General features: G+C 47.6%; 1 protein-coding gene across 1 annotated transcript in view; it reads left to right on the top strand.

The window, feature by feature from the left end:
• FGF18 (fibroblast growth factor 18) overlaps nt 1-17,586 on the top strand; it is an 87,164-nt gene extending 69,578 nt beyond the window's left edge. The window contains exon 4 of the mRNA XM_015413702.1: nt 17,317-17,586. Coding sequence (XP_015269188.1) covers nt 17,317-17,583 — 267 coding nt within the window. The 3' untranslated portion in view covers nt 17,584-17,586. The remainder of the gene's footprint in view (nt 1-17,316) is intronic.
• Nucleotides 17,587-18,516: the final 930 nt, after the last annotated feature.

Raw genomic sequence — 18,516 nt, 5'->3', positions numbered from 1 at the left:
TATATATATATATGTTTCCCTTGCTCGAAAGCCAGTTGAAATCGACTCTAGGGTTGCAGTGCTCATCTCCGTTTCCAAGCTGAAGAGCCAGTGCTGTCCGAAGACTTTTCCTGTGGTCATGTGGCCAGCATTACTAGACGCCGAGGCGCACAGAACGCTGTTACCTTCCCACCAAAGTGGTACCTATTTATCTACTTGCAATTTCTTGCTTTCAAACCGCTAGGTTGGTGGGAGCTGGAACCAGAGACGGGAGCTCTAGTCAGCACTAGAGTCTCGAACTGCTGAACTACTGACCTTCCAGCCTGCAGTTCAGCGTCTTAACCAACTGAAGCAAAACAAAAGTCCAACAGATGTCATCTTCCTTCTTGCACTCTAGTTGTTTCCCACCCTGGTTTTGCTACTTTCCTGATCAAAGCTATAAAGAATTTCCAACTACACTAGTTCTGAACTAAACTAGAACTAAACTGAACAGGTTTGGCAGGAATATATTCTTTAGAAAACCATCTGTATGAAGCCACACTTCAGGTACTTTCAAGTGATTTTCATCCATTGCCCTTGCATTTGTATTTATTTATTTGGCCATGCTCACCCAGCTTCTTGGCATGACCCCCAAGATGGTTTATGGAACTATAAAAATGACAGTTAAGACAGTATATAGTACTAAACAGTAAACTTTTAGTAAACAGTACTAAAACAAACAAAAACAAGTCAGAGACTAGCAGAACAATGGACAAAACGTTTCAAAAGCCTTCGACAAGTACAGTACTAAGCAGAATCACACCATTCTAAGCCCACGGCTGTCAATAGATTCAGAAGGATGTTGACTCTGCTTAGGATTTCTCTCTAAGCTTTGGACCATGTTTGCGAAAGCAGCAAGAGAGCCAAGTCAACCTTCCTAGGGAAGGTGTTCCAGAGGATGGGTGCCACCAATTAAAAAATGCCCTTGTCCTCGTACTTATTTCTGGTCATGGTGCCCAGGAAAGCTTACAAGGGCAAAAGTGCTCCCTGAGATATCCTGTTCCTCTCACCTACTTAGGGCTTTAGGAGAGGAGGACACAACTCAATGGTACAGCATACGAGAGAAGGTCCTAGCTTCAATCCCTGCCATCTCCAGCTAAAAGACCAGGTGGTTTGTAGTATGAAACACCTCTGCTGGAGTACCTGGAGAGCCACTGCCAGTCAGAATAGACAGTAGTGGCCTTGATGGACCAATGGTATCTTCATGAGTGTTTGTGTAATGGTTGAAAACCAGCACCTTGAATTATGCCTGGTTGCCACATGAAATTCTTTCCATGTAGGTTTTGAACAGGTGGGCAGTTCTGCATTTATCCACTTAAAAAACACCTCACCCTTGGGAAGGGTTGCTAACCTCCAGGCAGCAAACCAAAATGAGAGAATCACGGAAAGTAGATAAGTAAACCAAAACAAAGCCATGACACAATTACTAAGAATTCTCCATGCATATATTGATTAAACAAACAGCTTCAATCCACACTGAGCGATAAAGTTTACATTCCTCAGATGCCTTACAAGGTGCATTACAATTTTTAAAAATTACTTCTTTAAAAGGTCTACAGTCCAACTGAATCACCTTTGGAATATCGCAAAATCTTAACCACATCTCGATTGCTGTTTTCATATTGGAATCCTCAGGAGATAAGGAAGAATTTTTTCCACACGAGGCACTTTGAAATTGACAAGAATTACATTGCGAATGGACTGTAGACCTTTTGAAAAAAATTTTTTTTTATTGTAATGCACCTTGTAAGGTATCTGTGCAATGTGAACTTTATTGCTTAGTGTGGATTGAAGCTGTTTGTTTAATTAATATACATGGAGAATTCTTAGTATTTGGTTTACTTACACTCCAGGTGGCACCTAGAGATCTCCTGCTATTACCGTTGATCTCCAGATGACCAAGACCTGTTTGCCTGGAGAAAATGGCTGCTTTGGGGGATGGACTCTATGGCATTACACCATGCTGAGGTCCCTCCCCTTCCAAAACCCCACCCTCTCCAAGCTTCACCCCCAAAATCTCCAAGTATTTCCCAGCCCAGAGCTGGCAACCCATCCCTTGGGGTACTTTGCCGATCTGTAATTGATGCCTGAGGCATGTTTTTCCCCCAGTTACCACACCACTGAACATTAAAGACAGTGAACATTAAAATAACAATAAGATTTCCACATAAGCAGGGGTCACAGGAGCGGAGCTCTGGCAGTAAAGATCCCAGGGGGCGGGTAGATGCGACAAGCCCCTCCCCCTGCTCCCAGCAGCCCTCAGTCAGAGCAAGAAGCAGCCAGGTAAGTTGCAGAACTCCCCCTGGCCCCCTGGTCCAAAACAGTCCAGTGGCACCATTAAGACCAAGGTTTATTCAGGTACAAGCTCTCCCTCCTCTGCAAGGACAGATCTGCACGTCCCCCCCCCCCAATAGCTAGCAATCCAAAACAGTCCAGTGGAGCCTGAGCGGTGGGTGTTGCCTTCTGACACACTTCCGGTGATGTCAGGGGGTGTGGCATATCCAAAGAAGTTATGCTAATGAGTTATGCTAATGAGCTCCTGCACCTCTTTTTCTACGAAATGACCCCTGCACATATGTCTTTTTCAGTTCTTTTATGTTTTCTCCCAAGAAGAACTAAAGATAATAAGGTTTAATCACTGGAAAGCAATAGGGCTGGCAAAAAGGCATTAATAATAATAATAATAATAATATTATACTATGAAAACAGGTGAAGCAGGGTTTTACAGGTGAAGCAGGGTGCTTGGTCCCTTATGTGGTCCCATTGCAGCACATAGATGCATCAAATTATATGGGTTTGGATCCAGTCAGAAGAACTGTGCATAGAAGGACTTCTGTGTAAGGAAGTACAACTCCCCCCCTCCTTCTGTGGGAGCCTGATGTGTCCCTGAAATGTTTCTTCTGGAGGTCTCCAAGCCCTCAGGAGCACCATTTGGGAGAACCTTTTGGGCTGCCATGGGTGAGTGACAGGAAGGTTCTTTGCCAAGGAACCCCTTTGTTCAAAGTCTGTTGGTAGATGCTGGGGAAAAGCCACAAGGAAATACGATGGAGCTCCTGGCTCATGTCTTCTGAAGTGGGTATTCATACATACATACAACTCTTTTTTTTTGCCATCAAGTTGCAGCTGGCTTGTGACGACCCCAGGATTTTCAATGCAGGAGACATTCAGAGGTGGTTTGCCATTGCCGGGCTCTGTGTAGCAATCCTGGTATGCCTTGGAGGTGTCCCATCCAAACATTGACCAAAGACAACTCTGCTTACTGTCCAAGATCTGATGAGATCAGGCTAGCCTAGGCCATCCAGGTCAGGGCAACATACAACATATATATGTGGAGCTGCGGTGGCTCAAGTGGTTAAGACGCTGAACTGCAGGCTGTGGAAGGTCGGTAGTTCAGCAGTTCGAGACCCGAGTGTGCCACATGACAGAGTGAGCTCCCATCTCTAGTTCCAGCTCCTGCCAACCTAGCAGTTCGAAAGCAAGAAATTGCAAGTAGATAAATAGGTACCACTTCAGTGGGAAGGTAACAGTGTTCTGTGCACCTTGGTGTTTAGTCATACCGGCCACATGACCATGGAAACGTCTTCAGACAGCGCTGGCTCTTCGGCTTTGTAACGTAGATGAGCACCGCAACCCTAGAGTCGGACTAGACTCTAAGGAGGGAAATACCTGGAGGTTTGGAGGTTTGGGGGGTGGATTCTGTAGAGGGCAGCATTGGGCTTATTTTATTACATTTATACCCCGCCCTCCCTGCGAACGGGCTCAATGAGTTCAGTGCAGGCCTAGGAAGGCAGGTGAGAAGGATAGAGAGTGTAGATGCAGGAAATAATGAACAATCAAAATGTCACAATACTTTGGCTAGTTTACCAGTGAGTTTAGTAGGTTTTTTTTTAACTAGTGAGTTTACTAGATGTTTTTTTTTTAGGTGTAATAAATGACTGTATGGGGTTTAACTTAACAATCTGCTTTACTGCAACCCTTATGAAAATAAACCCTTATGTGCCCTTAGCTTAGGTGTCACTGAAACAGGGGGGAGGAGTTCATCTAAGCCTCTGAAGGCAACTACAAATGAAGAAAACCTGTCCTTTTGATTTCTCTGGAGTTACCCCCTTTTCATAGAATCATAGAATGTTAGAGTTGGAAGGGACCTTCCAGGCTATCTAGTCCAACCTCCTGCACTCTGCAGGCGCATAGCCGAAAGATAGCCCTCCAACATACCCGAAAGATGGTCATCCAGCCTCCGCTTGAAAACGTCCAGCAAAGGAGCATCCACCACCTCCCGAGGCAGTCTGTTCCACTGCTCAACTTTTCTGCCTTGTGATCTCAGATGGATAGCCACAGAGCATCTCAGAATCCTCACATGAGAACCCATAGCCCAGACTAGCTTGGACTCATCAGAGCTTGGAAGCTAAGCAGGTTCGGCACTTGGAAGGGAGACCGTTGAGGAAGACTTTGCAGAGACAGGCAATGGCAAACAAACTCTGCTCGTCTATTGCCTTGGAAACCCCATGAAGGGTTGTCATAAGTGGGCTGCAACTCACTTTATAGTCCTAATTACCGAGACTAGCCCTATCTTTTTAGAGCTTGGAAGTTAAGCAGGGATGACCACTGTCAGTACTTGGATGGGTGATGGGCAAGGGAAATGGAGCTGCTATGCCAAGGAAAGCGCTGGCAAACCACTGCTGCTCATCGCTTGCCTTGAAAGCTCCATGAGGTGGAACCTCATGGGGTTGCTGTGTGTCAGTTATGACTCAGTACACTTTACTTTTAACACAAACTGGATATTTTCAGGTGGGTAGCCATGTTGGTCTGAAGCAGCAGAACAAAGTTGGAGTCAAATGGCACCAGTGGGGTTATGGATATGTTCAAGCTATTCCATCGTTTTAAGAACATAAGAGAAGCCAATCAGGCCAATGGCCCATCCAGTCCAACACTCTGTATCACACAGTGGCCAAAAATACCAGGTGCCAGCAGGAGGTCCATCAGTGGGGCCAGGACACTAGAAGCCCTCCCACTGTTGCCCCCCCCCAAGCACCAAGAATACAGAGCATCACTTGCCCCAGCCTGAGAGTTCCTATCTATACCTTGTGGCTAATAGCCGCTGATGACTTCTGCTCCATATGCTTCATATGCTTTCAGTGGGATGTACATTAAGATGCCCACCCAGAATGCAGGTGCTGCTGCATTTCCATTCCATGGTTTTCATTAAGGGTGTATATTTGAGATTGGCATTGGAGTGTGCATTCCCTAACAACTGTCATGGGAAAGTTCCCCTTCTCTTGTGCAGGAATTTGAGTATGCGGCTGCCAATAGTTGTTTTCCCAACAAAGAAAGCAAGCCAAAGAGTATTGGACATAAGAAGGTTGAAGATAAAATTCTTTAAACCAGGGTAACCACAATATTTGTGTCAAACATTGAACCTGTCAGGTTTCTGCAGCATCCTTGAAGGAGACATTGCAGTAACTGGACTATGAAAGGAGTCAGAGATACTGGATTTGACATACACATTGCTGTTGTTATTCAAAGGTCTGTGAAGCATTCAGTCGTTGAGTGCTGGAGGAATCTGTTCTGCTCCGAGCGTGCATTTTGCCTGTTCATTGAACTGGATTTTGGTATTTCGTAAATGGAAGCTATTAATGTGTGTAAACACTGACCTTTCTTTTGTGGTCGAATTCCAATTTGGTTAAACTGCCAGGTAGATAAATTTTAAAATGTTAGAAAATGTCAACCTGACGTGCAGTAGAACAAAAATGTAAATATTTAAGGTCTCCGCTAAGCTGTTTTATATTATCTTCAGTTCACGCTGATTTCAAAGCACTTAGATTTGCCGATAGATACTGGTCGGCTCGCTGAGGGTAGGAACTGAGCTTGTTCAGCCAGGCCGTGAGCCAGATTCCCTTCCCATTCCCACATCTCATATTTCTTATGTTCAGAGGAAGGCGCTTCCAGTGATTTTTGTTTTGTATTTTGGCATTTTTCTGGTGTGTGCGTGTGTGTACCCATGCCTGGAAATCATGGTGATCTCTGGTGACTCCTACTGGGGCGTGGAGGACATTCAGGGAAGTGGCTTGGTAGCCTGCCTCTGCCTCCTGGCCCTGATCTTCCTTGGAGGTCTCCCATCCAAGTACTTGCCAGGGTCGGCCCTGCTTAGCTTCCGAGATCTGACAAGATTGGGCTTGCCTGGGCTATCCAGGTCAGGGCGTGTTTCCGGTGATTTTAACTGGGAGCTTTCCATGCAGACAGCAGTGATTCTATATGAAAGAACATAAAAGCTGACCTTCTGCATCAGATCGACGATGCACCTGGATTGGCATTCTGTTCCCTACGGTGGCCAGACAGGTTCCTCAGAAGGCTCCCCAAGCAAGAGCGCCGAGGATGAAAGTGCTCCCTGCTTTTGTCCTCCCCCCCCCAGCAGCAGGCATTCAGTGGTATACCACTGCTAAACATGGAGGTTCCATTTTACAAGAAGGTTCTTCTTCTTCTTCTAAATGTGGAAGTTCCATTTTAGTTCCCATGGTCTGCTGCACTGCCCTATCTAGGGTCTCTAAGGGACTGTACTTCCTTTGCCCTCATCTGTGTTCTGCCTTAATGTATGTTTTTTTAAAAATGGCTTAGAGATTCAAAGAGCGACCGTTTAGTCCAGTGGCACCAAAACTTTGCACCATGCCATTCCTGATCCTCAATGGCTCATGGCACCGGCAGCAGATTGCCGTTTCATTCATTCATTCATTCATTCATTCATTCATACCATGCCCTTTCTCCCAATGGGCACTCAAAGCCATTCACATCGCTCTCCTCTTCTCCGTTTTATCCTCCCAACAACCCTGTGAGGTAGGATTGGTTGAGAGTGTGTGACTGGCCCAAGGCCTTTCAAGGGAGCTTTTGTGGCAGAGTGAGGCTATGAACCCGGATCTGCTATTAAAATGCAGTCCAAACAGGAGAGGATGTGACATTAGGTCTGTTTCTGATATGAAGATGTCAAACAGGATACTGCACTGGGGTTCGTTGTTGTCACAATCAAGCTCTTATTGTAGTGGAACTACAGAGGCTCACGAGAGAGGATATCAGTTGTTTAGAAGTAACACATCTACAATGCGTTGCTTCCAAGGAGCTCTAAGGGGTCAGATTCTTTGGTCGTGTTTTCACTGAACCCTTCTTCCGATGAAGTGGTCACGTTTCAGTGCACTTAAGGAGTCACATTCATAACCTGTGCATAGGGTTGCCAGACCCCCAGTCCAGGCAGGAGTTTCCCTGATTTCCAGGGCTCCAGCCTGCTGGCAGGGGAAGCCCCACCCCCAAACAGGCACGTCACACATTAACACGTCCCCGCCAAAATGACATCACACGGAAGTGACGTCATCATGCCAGGGACATCGTGCAGTGGCGGTCTAGCATTTTAGCCAAAACTCTATAGAGTTTTGGCCAAAATGCTAGAGCGTCGCCACATGATGTCACTTCTGCGTGATATCATCATGCCGGGGACTTCATGCATGGTGACGTTACCCTGCCCCCCATTCCCAGAAGGCTCCCTCCCACCCTCCGCTGGCAGAAAAATCCGACCTGGGAACCCTACCTGTACATCAAGGTAACAAGCCCTTAGACTTGTTGCCCACATTTAGAAGAAAAATCCGACCTGGCAACAGGCCCTTAGTTTTGTTGCCCACATGTAGCATCATACATCTGAATCTGCTTTGTATTGGTTGGACCATCTCGTCCAGCACTGTCTGCTGAGTGTAGCGTTTTCAGCTCAGGGGTCAGGACGCTCAGGTGGGCTGCAGAACCGAACCTGCAAAATTGTGATCCCATCTACAGCGGCCATTTTGTTTTTGCTGCCGCAGGGAAGGACACATGGTTAGACCACGTGCATAGAGAGCAAGGGTGCCGTGTCTCTTCCTTCTTCTTGCACACATGCTGAGAGGAACAGCAGGACAGTGAGGGGGAGGTCTCTCAGTGGCCAGAGAGGATCCCCCTGGTTGTTGTGGTGGACAATACTGCCAAGTCACAGCCAGCTTATGGCTATCCCACAGGGTTTTCAAGACAAGAGATGGACAGAGGTGGCTTTGCCATTGCCTGCCTCTGTGTAGCAACCCTGGACTTCCTTGGTGGTCTCCCATCCATGTAATAACCAGGGCTGGCCCTGCTTAGCTTCTGAGATGTAATGAGATCAGGCTAGCCTGGGCCATCCAGATCAGTTCTGGCCTCTGGTTTATTCCTCACTGAGTTGTGTTTCCTGGTGCTTGGCTTGTGTTTCTAGTCCTGAGTGGTCTGCTGCCTCTATTTCTGGCCTTGGCTCTGGTGAGGACAACAGCCACGCCTCCCCCCTGTGATATCCGGCCCGTGTGACCGGGGCCTTCGTTGTGTTTCCTGGTGCTTGGCTTGTGTTTCCAGCCCTGAGTGGTCTGCTGCCTCTATTTCTGGCCTTGGCTCTGGTGAGGACATAACTCCGGTCCCCTCTCTTCCTGTCACATGACTCTGCTGTCACATGGTTGCCTATAAAGACTTAAGTCCACTGGTGTACTGTAACTGGTAGCAGCTCCCCTAGGTCTCAGGTATGAGTCTTTCCCCACATGCTCTGCCACTGAGCTCAAGTCCCTCTCCAGTCCCATGAGCAAATCTGGAATTATTAAAAGTTACGTAAAGCCAGGGCTATTTTTGGGCAGGAACGCACAGGAACAGAGTTCCGGCTGGCTTCAGAGTTGGCCACACCCACTACAGCCAAACCCTCTGCGTGCGTGGCTAGAGGGAAGGACTGGCGAGCGCCCCTGGCAACTCCGAGACGGGCGGGCCAGGGGGCCCCTGGAAGGATCGGGGAGGCATTTAAATGCCTTCCTCAGTCTGCCCAAGGGCTGGCTTGCCTGGGCTCCCTGCAGCCACTGGGCGCCCAGGAAAGCCAAGGGAAGTAATGGGGTGTGGCCTAATATGCTAATGAGCTGCACTGTCAGGGGTGTGGCCTAATATGCTAATGAGTTCCTGCTGGGCTTTTTCTACAAAATAAGCCCTGCGAAAAGCTGTGTATGAAAAGAGCATTTGGCTGGACCCTGTGCCCCAATGAAGATGTACCATAGCCCAGTGAAGCCTTGGAGGGGGGTGTATGTGTGTGTATGACTTCCCAACACCCACTGCAGTTAGGGTTTCCAGCTCCGGGTTGGAAAATTCCTGAAGGTTTTGGGGATAGAGTCTGGGGAGGGGAGGGTTTGGGGAGGAGAGGGACTTATTGAAGTACAATGCGATAGAGTTTTCTCCAGGGGGACCCATCTCTGTTAGCTGGAGATCACTGGTCATGCCAGGAGATCTCCAGCCACCACCTGGAGATTGGCAACCCTGATTGTGATGCGATATCCCAGGATTCCCTAGGAAGCCTGTTCAGCTGTTGCAGTGCCGCTCTGACGTCTTTGCCGAGCTCTCTGCCAAGACTCCTGACTATGTTTCTCAGAGGAATCTCCAGGTCCAGACTAGGCCAGCATGTTGGAGGAAGAATGCATGTGATGACTCACACTTTGGCGTCTTTTCCAGCGCTCGCAATGGCCTGGCTTGCAGGGCCGTGAAGCAGCTGAAAATGCATGGGGCCATGGGAGACTCTCTTACGGCCATAGTGTCAGGATTTCTTGGCCGGGAGTCAGACAGCTGAGAGCAGGAGATCCTTAGGACAGTTCTGCGCAATGGCTCCATTATGCAAAGGACTGCGGCTCCAGCTCAACAATCTTCCTCGACACCCCCCCCCCGCAATCTGCCAAGAATTCTGATAGATTTATGAGCTGTTATTACTGATGGGGCCCCCCATCCTTTCCACGAAAACATTAGACATGGTATGCTCCAAATATTATTCGGCCTGCATTGCAGCTGACAGAAGATGATAGGATGAAGAAACACAGAGGTGCCCTTCTGCAGGTGGAAGGTTACTTGCACTCGGGGACCGGCTATGAGGAAAGATGTTCTTCCTCTTGTGCGGGAAGAAGCATCAGGACTGTTGCATAGAAGCCACCCGTTTCAACACGGTGTAAAGCCTTGTGCAAGTGTCTGAAGGCCTGCACTAGCTGGTGTTTTCCATCTCAGCATTATTCTCTGGGTCTTAGTCTAAGGATGCCGGCCTCCAGGTGGGACCTGGGAATCCCCCGGAATCATAGCTCATCTCCAGAGTACAGAGCTCAGTTCCCTTGGAAGAAATGGATGTTTTGGAAGGGTGGACTCTATGTCAACGTACCCTACTGAGGTCCCTGTCCTCCCCAGGCTCCATCCCCAAATCTCCAGGAGTTTCCCAACCTAGATCTGGCAACCCTACACCCCCCATCCTCTGCTGGTAGCAACTCTAGGTCCGACCCAGAATGTGTAAAGATGACCTGTTGATAGGTTTCTTCTTCTCTGCTACGGTATCAGTCCTCACTTGGCCTCACAACTTGCTTTATAGGGTTAGCTTATCAAGAAGGAGGCAAATGCAGACTCGTGGCCTAGCTTTGTCCCTTTCCAGGGCCAGCAAAAGGTTTTAATAGGCTGTTAGGCACACGATTCCCACAGACTCCTGGGATGTAGCTCATCCTCCCACATCCTCCACTTTCGATGACATTTGGAGCTGTTTTGGAAGGGAGCAAAGTGTGATTTTTCTCACACTCCCACAGATGCAGGGAGGTCTGGATCATTGCAGAGTCCCTGGGGGGCCTCTGGGCTGGATGGGAGGGGTGCCTGAAGGAGGCAGCAGAATGCAGGTCTCTTGAGCTCTGCTTCTTCCACTGACCAGCTACTTTGGGAGACTGGCTCAACCTCTTTAGTGGGGTCCTCTGTATGATTGCCAAACTCCAGGTGGGGCCTGGAGATCTCCAGACCACAGAGATCAGTTTCCTGGAGAAAATGTCTGCTTTGGCAAGTGCACTCTATGGTACTATTCAGATGGGGTAGCTGTGTTGGTCTGAAGGAGCAGAACAAAGTTGGAGTCTCGTGGCACCTTTAAGACCAGCCAAGTTTTATTCAAGGTGTAAGCTTCCGTGTCATTTCATTGTGTCTGACAAAGTGTGCTTGCACACGGAAGCTTATACTTTGAATAGAACTTTGTTGGTCTTAAAGGTGCCACGGGACTCAAACTTTGTTCTATGGCATTGTATCTCACTAAGACTCTTGAGAGTCCCTTGGACTGCAAGAAGATCAAATCAGTCAATCCTAAAAGAAATCAACCCTGACTATTCCCTGGAAGGCCAGATAATGAAACTGAAGCTCAAATACTTTGGCCACCAAATGAGAAGGGAGCACTCACTGGAGAAGACCCTGATGCTGGGAAAGATTGAAGGTCGAAGAAGACGGGGACGGCAAAGGATGAGATGGTTAGACAGTGTCATAGATGCAACGAGCATGAAGTTGAGCAAACTTCAGAGGACGGCGGAAGACCGGAAGGCCTGGCGTGATCTGGTCCATGGGGTCGCAAAGAGTCGGACTCGACTGTGCGACTGAACAACAACAACAACAAAGGCTATTCCCCTCCCCAAACTCCACCTTTCCTAGGCTCCACCCCCCCCTCAAATCTCCAGGAATTTCCCAACCCAGACTTGACGACCCTACGCAACTCTAGTCCTTTGCCTTAGCTGGCACCCAGACTTGATTGCCCTGATGCCAGTCTTGCCCCCTTTCCTGCTAGGGTTGGCAGCCTCCATATTTTTGTAACAAGTTTATTTTGGTGATAGATTAATGCTTTTATCTGAAGAAGAATATTTAGAAAAGAGGGGAATAAGAAATCTGGAAACGTCTTTATCGATGTGGCTTTATTTTAATAAATTTACAACCTCTACTCTACATTCTCACCACTGAGTCCAGTCTTCCTTTTGTGGATCCTTTTGGACCTTTTGCATGGACTTCTGAACTGTGGACTCCACACTGTTTGAGCTGTTTGCCGTGTACTGTTTATGTATTTAGACTGAAGAGCTTTGCTCTCATACTTAATTGGGACATCCCAAGGTTGTTGTTTTTCTTTTTCTTTATTCTATTTCTGGTTTCCTGTGGGACTTCCTTTCTATAGCCTTCAAGTAGGGGCTGCTGGAGTATCTCCCAGAATTACAGCTGATCTCCAGACAGGAGGGATCACTTGCCCTGGAGAAAATGGTTGCTTTGGAGAGTGCTCTACGTGCCATTATGCCCCACTGAGGTCCCTCTCCAGGCTCCTCCCCCAAGGTCCTTCCCGCACTTGGATCTCATCCCTGGTTTTATCAGAGTTCAACTTGCAACACAATACTTTGCATTTATCCCTGGTTATAACAGCATCCGTTTATCCTGGGACAAGTGTGGGGCAAAACCGGGGTGACTTCAATGTAATGTGGAAACAAAAAATACCCCGAGATAATGACAGGGGTGAACTCGAGTGTCGTGTAGAATGTAAAAATACCCCGAGATAATTACAGGGGTGAACTCGAGTGTAGTGTGGAGTGTAAGTTGAGGGACAGGGTTGAACGAGGATTTAAGGTCTAGTGCGGAATCACTCCAAATCTCCAGGAAGTTCCCAACCTAGAGTTCCCATCCCTGTTTCCTGCAAGATGAAGTGGATGGTTTATTTCTTAAAATTCCCTTTTAGTGACTCAATTATCTATTTACATGTATTTATTTGTTTTACTTTATTTATATCCCGCCTTTCTGACTGAGACTCAAGGTGGATCACCCACTATAAGTCAATGCAATCAAAAAGACGAGAAATTTAATAACGATTTTAATAATACTGAGATTACAGGAGTATGGAATGAAAGTATTCAACAATGCAGGACGTGGTAGTACTTAAGTGGGAAGACAAGGCAGTGAGAGCAGGAATAGTGTCTATAACTGTCGGGCAATCCTTACTATACATTGCAATGTTCCTTATATACAAAGCATGCTCAAATGTCTTTTTCAAGACTGCACCTCTGCTCCAGGGATTGGGGAAAGTGTGATTTCCCCCTGGGGCCCTGAGAACGATCGCCCCCCAGCACGAGTCTCAGGGTCAGATGGTGAAACCTGGCAACTGTTGTTATAAGGCTGTTAGAAAGGTTACATAGGGTTGCTAGCCTCCCGTGGAGCCAGGAAATCTCCCAGAATTACAACCAGTCTCCAAATGACAGAGATTACCTCCCCTGGAGAAAACGGCTGCTTTGGAAGTTGGGCTCTATGGCATTATATCCAGCAGAGGTCCCTCCCCTCCCCAAACCGTGCCCTCCCCAGAGCTGCCCGCCCAAATCTCCAGGCCTTTTCCAACCCAGAGCTGGCGACCCTAATTTATAGAGTAGGTTTGTGTAGCACTCCGAATGCTGTAAAGGTGGCTCCATGAAGGTTAAGTGGCTCCATGAAGGAACACGAGCAAAAGACGTCAGAAATCTAGACGGTTGGTGGGTTTTGCAAAGCTTTTTACGATTCATTTACAAAACCGTATTTGTTGCAAGATTCCCCTCCCTTTGAGAAAAGTGGATTCTTTCTTAGTGGAGCTTAGTGGAACTGCTGCTGCTGCACCTGTCGGAAAACTGGCTCAAGCCGCAGTCCTGCACACATTTCCTTGGGAGTAAGACCCATTGTAACCCCCTGGGACTGCCTTCCAGGTTTACTTTAGGGTTGCCAGGCCTTACTGGCTGCCAGCCGGGGGGGGGGGTGCCTCTTCATGCCCTGGAGTTTTTGGCTGGTCCATAAAATAAAATATGGTAACCATAGAGTTTTTTCTCAATTGCTAGAGTGCCCCCCGCAATGTGCCCTGCGTGATTATGTCACCTCCGGGTGACGTCATTGTGCTGGGCACATTGGCATGGATGGGGCTCTTTGGGGGTGGGGTCCCCCCTGCCGGCAGGCTCAGTAGCGGTGGATTGGGCCCCCCGAAAGTGGGTAAACCCCTGCCCCCATCGGGGGGAATGGCAACTCTAGTTTACACGGACAGACCTGCACTGTCAGTCTGGGAGTACTGAAGCTTGAGTCCTTTCTCTGTCCAGAAAACTATTCATGGTTTCTGGGCCAGAGCGCATTTGATCCTTTTCTGCTGGAGAACCTTCAGTGGGGGGGGGGGGGGGGGGGGGGAAAAATAAGCAAAGCCACAAGTAGACCAAATTGGACAGTAAAAAGGTGAGCAGAAGAGGAGCCTGAGCAGATGTAAATATAATGGTAGCAAATGTTCCAGCAGATTTGCTTCCTATCAGCTCAGTGTTTACTACCGGAGAAATAATTAACCAGATGCTCTGCACAAACAATCCAATACTGCTTCGTGGCCTTTTTTGGGAAGACACCACTTGGTGGGAAACACTTTCAACACCATTCACTTCATACTGAAGCGGGACCATTGAGCACAGATGTCCCAATGTGGGTGCCCCCCTGCATTGTTGTCCCCACACTTTTTTGTGTGTCAGTCATGCTGCGGCCCTCCAGGTTTATCACCTCCTTCCTTGGCCCCAGGTTTTTTTTTAAGAGGCAAGGCTATATTCCCTGCTGGTGTAAATTACGGCTGTTCCATTGAAACAAAACCAGTCCTTGTGACGGTGCTGCTCCCTTGGACCAACAGCCATTGGTTACTTCCTCCTGGACAATCACTCCTAGATTTAGAACTTTTATTTTAAGGAACTGCCTCCCGGAAGTAGTTGGGTAGGCTGCCCCTTTGCTGAGTTTCTGCAAGTCTCCTGCCATACCCCCAAGCCCGAGAAAAGAAAATCCATGGTGGAACTACACCAAAAACGGTGAACAAGAGTACAAAGTACATGGATCCAGTAGTAATTGATATAACAAGAATTGTGCTTGAAATCCTGAGCTTTAACAATTAAGCCACCACTACACAAAACTTACCATTTAATGCAGATACAATTCGATGGGTATAGAAATTTTCATGCCTTTGGACATTATCCCCATTCAGTCACCAGAAATGAATGGAAACCTTAGTCAACCTTGATCAGTGCCTGATCATTGTAAAATATAAGCCCTGTAAACAGTGTAGAGCTTTTTCTGGAGTCAGTAATCATGGTAAAGGTAAAGGTTCCCTTGCTCAAAAGCCAGTCGAATCTGACTCTAGGGTTGCGGTGCTCATCTCCATTTCAAAGCCGAAGAGCCAGCGCTGTCCAGAGACGTTTTCGTGGTCATGTGGCCGGCATGACTAAACACCAAGGCGCATGGAATGCTGTTACCTTCCCACCGAAGTGGTACCTATTTATCTACTTGCAATTTCTTGCTTTCGAACTGCTAGGTTGGCAGGAGCTGGAACGAGAGACGGGAGCTCACTCCGTCATGCGGCACCCGGGTCTTGAACTGCTGAACTACTGACCTTCCACAGCCTGCAGTTCAGCGTCTTAACCACTTGAGCCACCGCAGCTCCAGTAATCATGGACCTTATTATAATTCAGTTGGTGCCGAACTCCATCCAGGTCCGATGAACGTGAAACTCCAATCCAATCAATAGTGTTACAATCCAGCTGGTAAAGAACTGCAAAATTCCAATTCAGCAATTCAACATTGGGGTGCCAGTTGCCAACCCCCAGGTCAGGGTGGGGGTTCCCTCCATTTTCAGGGCTTTTTCTGACTGCCGGCCAGCTGGTCAGAGGGGGAGCCGCACCCCAAACAACCACAACCCTGCAAGACTTCCCAAGATGATGACATCATCACGCCGGGGATGTCGCACAGGGACGTTCTGGTTTAAGGGCAAAATTCTATGGTTTTAAGCTGGTTTTACCTTAGAGTTTTGCCCTTAAACCAGAGCATCCCCGTTCAATGTCCCTGGTGTGATGACATCACTTCTGGGTGATGTCATCATGTCAGGGATGACCCAGAATGCAATGAGGGGACCTGGCAATCCTAGGTGCCAGGCAGCTCCTCACCCTTCTTGATACGTAAAGGTAAAGGTAAAAACTCCCTTGCTCGAAAGGAAGCCAAGTCCGACTCTAGGGTTGCGGTGCTCATCTCCGTTTCAAAGCCGAAGAGCCAGCGCTGTCCAGAGACGTTTCCGTGGTCATGTGGCCGGCATGACTAAACACCGAGGTGCACAGAAAGCTGTTTCCTTCCCACCGAAGTGGTACCTATTTATCTACTTGCAATTTCTTGCTTTCAAACTGCTAGGTTGGCAGGAGCTGGAACTAGAGACAGGAGCTCACTCCGTCTTGCGGCACCCGGGTCTCGAACTGCTGAACTGCCGACCTTCCACAGCCTGCAGTTCAGCATCTTAACCATTTGAGGCACCGCATCTCCTACATAGTCTTCTTCAAAATCAAACAGTTTTCAACATACCTGGATTAAAAATATCCACACAAAACCTACTACTAAACTACACCACGTGACAAACAGTCACAGTATCCATGATTATACAATGCATCTACAAAGTAACACTAACCTGTCAGCATAACAAATCCACCAGAGGCATAAATAGCTCAAAAATTGCATCAATATAGTCAACCAGTTTTGTGTAGTGGTTAAGTGTGCGGACTCTAATCTGGGAGAACCGGGTTTGATTCCCCACTTGCAGCTGCTGGATGACCTTGGCCAAGCCATACTTCTGTCAGCGCTGTTCTCTCTGGAAAGAGCTCTCCCAGCCCCACCTACCTCACAGGGTGTTTGTTGTGGGGAGGGGGAGGGAAAGGAGTTTGTAAACCGAGTCAGACTCCGAGTGAAGGGCGGGATATAAATCCAATCTCTTCCTCCTCCTCGTCCTCCTCAACCAAGAACATTCAGCTTCACTCACTTCATTGTAAAATGCTAAGGCATCAGCTGTAAGGCTTACCTAATAATGTGCCTATATGCAGCTATAGAATTTTGGATCTGCACAGCGGCCTGTTAAATATAACAACGGTTATTCTGTGTTGGTGTTTTAAACTGTTTATATTGTTTTCAGTGGCGGGGAAATCATCTCAGGCACCTTGGTGGAGAGGGTGGGGAAGGAGATGATGAAAGCAAACAGGGCTATTTTTGGGCAGGAACGCACAGGAACGGAGTTCCGGCTGGCTCCTGAGTTGGCCATGCCCAGCAGGAACTCATTAGCATAATAGGCCACACCCAACAGCAGACACTTATTAGGATTGGCTACATTAGGGGTGTGTGGGCTAACATGCAAAGAAGTTCCTGCTACAAAAAAAGCCCTCGGTTTTGACAACAAACAAGGTAAACAGAATAAGAAGGGAAAGGTGGGTGTGGTTAGATGACCACACTTCTGGTAACATGTGGGGTGTGGCCTAATATGCTAATGAGCTGTGCTGTCAGGGGTGTGGCCTATTATGCTAATGAGTTCCTGTTGGGCTTTTTCTGCAAAAAAAGCCCTGAAAGCAAATAATAAGAGAACTATCAAATGTGCCTCAGTGGGCAGATCTTGGCCACCGATGATGATTGATTGATTATCTGTTTCATTTGCAGCCGGATGGAGGCAGCAAGGAGTGTGTCTTCATCGAGAAAGTCCTAGAGAACAACTATACTGCGCTGATGTCAGCAAAGTACTCGGGCTGGTACGTCGGCTTCACCAAAAAAGGACGGCCTCGGAAAGGGCCCAAGACACGAGAAAACCAGCAAGACGTCCATTTTATGAAAAGATACCCAAAGGGACAAGTGGAATTACAGAAACCTTTCAAGTATACCACAGTGACCAAGAGGACTAAGAGGATACGGCCCACCAACCTCAGTTAAAAGACAGACAAAAGACAGCGTCGTGCGAATAAACTACAAAAGATAAGACTGTACCAGAGAAATATTTTTACACTAAAAAAAAAAATAAGGGAGAATCTCTATTTTTGTACATTGTGTTTAATTTTTTTTTTTTAAAGACTGGGTTGAAAAAAAAATAACGCTGGGGAAGCTGTAAAGGATTTATTGTGACTTGAAGAAGAAAATGAATGGCTCTATTTAAATTGACTCTTTTTTTTTTGCTGTGGATTGACCTACAGGTGCTTCTTATTTCTCTTTTGGAATGGACATCTTTTTCAAGCCGATCCCCAGAGGGGAGGAGGAAATAAATAATCTTTTACAATTAAAAACCAACCATAAACCAAAGGGAAAAAACACACACACGCCAAAGTTCTTTTTCCAAAGTCCCTCTGACCTAGGGTTGCCACCCTCCAGGTGGTACCTGGAGATCTCCCACTATTCCAATTGATCTCCAGATGACCAAGATCAATTCCCCTGGAGAAAATGTCTGCTTTTGGGTGGACTCTACGGCATCGTACCCCATTGAAGTCCCTCCCCTCCCCAGACCCCACCCTCCACAGGCTCCACCCCCAAAATCTCCAGGTATTTCCCAACCTAGAGCTGGCGACCCTGCTTTGACGACCCCGCCCCCCCTCGGATAATTCTCTGGTGTTGCAGTGGCCTGTTTGGATTGTCCGCTGTGAGCTCGACCAAGACGAGATGGTGCACGAATCAGTCATTGGGCTTCCGTGATGAGCTCAATACCTCATTCCTTTGTAACCTTGACGACGACGACGAAGACGACATAAGGTGTCACAGCTCTGTGCCCCTGCATTGTGCTCAATTCTGGAGAATGCTGCTACCTTCGAGTGACTTAAGTAAAGAAAAATAACCTAATACACCAATGATAAGGGAATATTTTAAAACCAGCTCTAT

The sequence above is a fragment of the Gekko japonicus genome, unplaced genomic scaffold, assembly GCF_001447785.1.
Source record: "Gekko japonicus isolate JY-2015 unplaced genomic scaffold, Gekko_japonicus_V1.1 scaffold552, whole genome shotgun sequence".
In the NCBI taxonomy this organism is placed as follows: Eukaryota; Metazoa; Chordata; class Lepidosauria; order Squamata; family Gekkonidae; genus Gekko; species Gekko japonicus.
This window is presented reverse-complemented; position numbering and strand designations above follow the sequence as displayed.